This window comes from Acanthisitta chloris, unplaced genomic scaffold (genome assembly GCF_000695815.1).
Source record: "Acanthisitta chloris isolate BGI_N310 unplaced genomic scaffold, ASM69581v1 scaffold40224, whole genome shotgun sequence".
NCBI lineage: Eukaryota > Metazoa > Chordata > Aves > Passeriformes > Acanthisittidae > Acanthisitta > Acanthisitta chloris.
In genome coordinates this window covers 628-3,641 of record NW_008670580.1, presented here as the reverse complement: position 1 = coordinate 3,641, position 3,014 = coordinate 628, and the positions used below count along the sequence as shown (strand labels likewise).

The following is a 3,014-nucleotide window of genomic DNA, read 5'->3' as shown; positions in this document are numbered from 1 at the left end:
GCGAGTTTACTTAGGAAAGTAGTTATCACTATGGAAGTGTTTATGTAGATAGGTATTTATTATATAGAATTATTATGTAAAATTATTTATTAGCTGTATGTTATTTATAAAGATTTATTATATATAAGGATTTATCGCTTATACATGAGCTAAAAGTCACTTATTTGTACTGCTTTATACCTGAGCAAACATGATCCAGGATCAAGTTTTAACCTCTGTTCTGCAGCACAAACATTTGTCTGGAGTGGGATTTGAGTGTTCAATCCCCAAGGAAATTCCAGGCCTGGGCTATGGGAGTGAGGCAGTGAAAAGGGAGGCTGTGCAGGGTCAGGTAACGCTCAGTGATGGGCAGGTCTGGGGGATCAGGTCCTGACAGCTCCCTGGGCTCCTGCACAGCTGAGGGCTGGGGAAAAAAATCCTTGAATGTTTTTTGGCACAGCTCTGAGCCTTGTTTTGTGTGTCCTTGGTTGTGTTTTTGTTCTTGCTGTGACTGACAGGGGCAGCAGGCCAGAACAAACAACACTTCATCACAAAGAACACAGCCAAGCTTGACCGCGAGACAGAGGAGCTGCACCATGACAGAGTTTCCCTGGAGGTGGGCAAAGTGATCCAGCAGGGACGGCAGAGCAAAGGCCTCACGCAGAAGGACTTGGCCACGGTGGGTACAGCCTGCTCCAGAGCAGGCTGGGATGCAGGTGGGAACTGCCCTGCTCCTGGGCAGTTGCAGGGGATGGTGCCGTCGGTGGGAAGTGTGATATTAGCTCTAGTGCCTGATCTCCAGGCAGTTCAGGTGTCTGGGAGGTGTTTGGGGTAGTCTGTGCAGCCCCTGAGCACAACTGGGAGGCAGAACCTGGGGGAGGCTGCTTCCCCCTGCTCCCATCAGCTCACACCCAGCTGAGGGGTTTGCTGTCTGGAGGAACAGCAATCCCTGGTGTTCCTGCTGCTCCTGGCAGGGAGGAGGTCAAAGTCTGCCCAGGATGGGTGTTACCAGCATTGGGACAACAGTTCAGGGAGGTGACAGCAGGGATGGAGTCAACCTGGGAGCAGCACTTTGTGCTCTATCCTGCCATGACAAGGGACTGTTCCTTACCTGTGTGAGGCCTAGGGTTGGTGCTGAGTGTTTGCTGTGTCTGAGGCACATCCTCTCTCCTTAGAAAATCAATGAGAAGCCACAGGTTATCGCTGACTACGAGTCGGGACGAGCAATCCCCAACAACCAGGTCATGGGCAAGATCGAGAGAGCCATCGGTGAGTGAGGGACACTTCCCTGGGGCGGTGTCTCTAGGGCCTGGAGGGATCAGCAGGGGAAGGTGTTTACATTTCCACGTCAGGAATGTTCCTGGCTGGAGGTTGCTGTGGGTGTGGTGCCATTAGGTTGTGTTCTGATCAAATTTGGATCTGCTTTCTGAACCAGGACTGAGCTCCTGTTCTTTGTCTGCACCTTCATAGTATCACAGGATGTTAAGGGGTTGGAATGGACCTTAGAGATCATCCAGCCACAACCCCCTGCCCTGGGCAGGGACACTTCCCACCAGAGCAGGTTGCTCAAGGCTTTAGCCACCCTGGTTGTGAATGCTGCCAGGGTTGGGGCAGCCACAGCTTCCCTGGGCAACCTGGGACAGTGTCTCACCACCCTCACGGCAAAAACGTCTTCTTAATATCTAGGCTAAATTTCACTCTTTCAATTTCTCCCCATTGCTCCTTGTCCTGTCCCTTCAGTTCCTAACCAAGAGTCCCGCTGCAGCTTCCCTGGAGCCCCTTCAGCTCCTGGCAGGTTGCTCTGAGCTCTCCACACAAACTTCTCCCGGCTGAACAGCCCTAACTCTCAGCCTGTGCTCGTAGGGAAGGTGCTCCAGTCTGTCATGCATGGGGCTGTGTCCTGGGAACCACCCCTGTGTGCTCTCTCCAAACCAGTGAGGTGCTGAGGCCCACAGAGGTCTGGTTGGACTTGGGAAGTGTGTGGTGTTGGTATTACTCTTCCTATGCCAGTCCAGATCTCATTTCCTTGGAAGAGTTGGTTTTGTTTGAAGCTGGTCTAGTGCTCCTAGGAGCTACAGAAGGATTCTCCTGAGCTCTGGTTCCCCTGCCCTCTTTTTTTGGGTGTTCTCCTCCTTATAGCTGACACTGAGGGAAATGAAGTGATTGAGTGCTGATGGTGGTGCTCTCCTTTGTGTTATTCCAGGCCTTAAGCTCCGTGGGAAGGACATTGGAAAACCGTTGGAAACTGGTCCCAAAGGGAAATGACAACAAAGCCTCGAAATCAGTTTTTCCAGACTGATCTCTCCCTCCTGGTTCTCCTCAACTACCACAATCTCTGTGTTGCCAAGCTGAACAAGAGGGCTTCAGACTTGCTTTTGGGGGGGAAATCTGCCCAATCTGTACCTGCTGTAAAAAGGCAACTTTAAAGAAGCAATTTTCCTGATTCTTGTTTTTCCTTCCTCCTTCTCAGAGATTGAGGATCTAATCCCCCAAACCCTAACCCCACCTCTGATTTGCCAGCAAACCTGTGCTCGTGATGTTAGCAGCAGCTGATGTTAAGGCACTTGGGGTGGTCTGAGATGTGGTTGTTTAATTGGAACAATTTGGGGGTGGGTGGAATATGTGCTCTATAAATAGTTTGGGAGAGTTGGAGCTTGATCAGAAACGATGACTCAGTTGCTGCATCTCAATGAGTGTGGTCTGTTCTTTCCAGCCTGTTTTAAAGAGATCTATAATAAAGTTTGATACCCTTCAGTTGCCCTGGGGAGCTGCTGTGTGACCAGCTGGCACTAAGTAGTGTGGTGGGGTGGGACTAGAGCTGCAGCACCTCTTCCTTTGGGAACTGTAATTAAAGTGGTGTAACCTGGGGTGCTTGGATGAGGGCCAGTGCTGTCATAGCCTCCCCGGCTGTGCTGCTCATCTGCAGCTTGGCTGGCAGCCCGGGGATGGAGTCAGTACTCTGGGGTCATTGTGTGCAGGTGAGGGGAGGCTGTGGGGCTCTGCAGAGCCAGGCAGTGCAGGGACACTCAGGTGAG

At 51.4% G+C, this 3,014-nt stretch overlaps 1 protein-coding gene across 1 annotated transcript; it reads left to right on the top strand.

Moving 5' to 3' along the window:
* Positions 1 to 497: 497 nt before the first annotated feature.
* EDF1 (endothelial differentiation-related factor 1) lies at positions 498 to 2,739 on the top strand (the record flags this gene model as incomplete). The annotated part of the gene is made up of 3 exons (XM_009073721.1): positions 498 to 658; positions 1,155 to 1,248; positions 2,183 to 2,739. Coding segments are annotated over 3 exons (317 nt in total), but the record flags the coding sequence as incomplete, so codon positions are not given.
* Between the last annotated feature and the right edge of the window lie 275 nt (positions 2,740 to 3,014).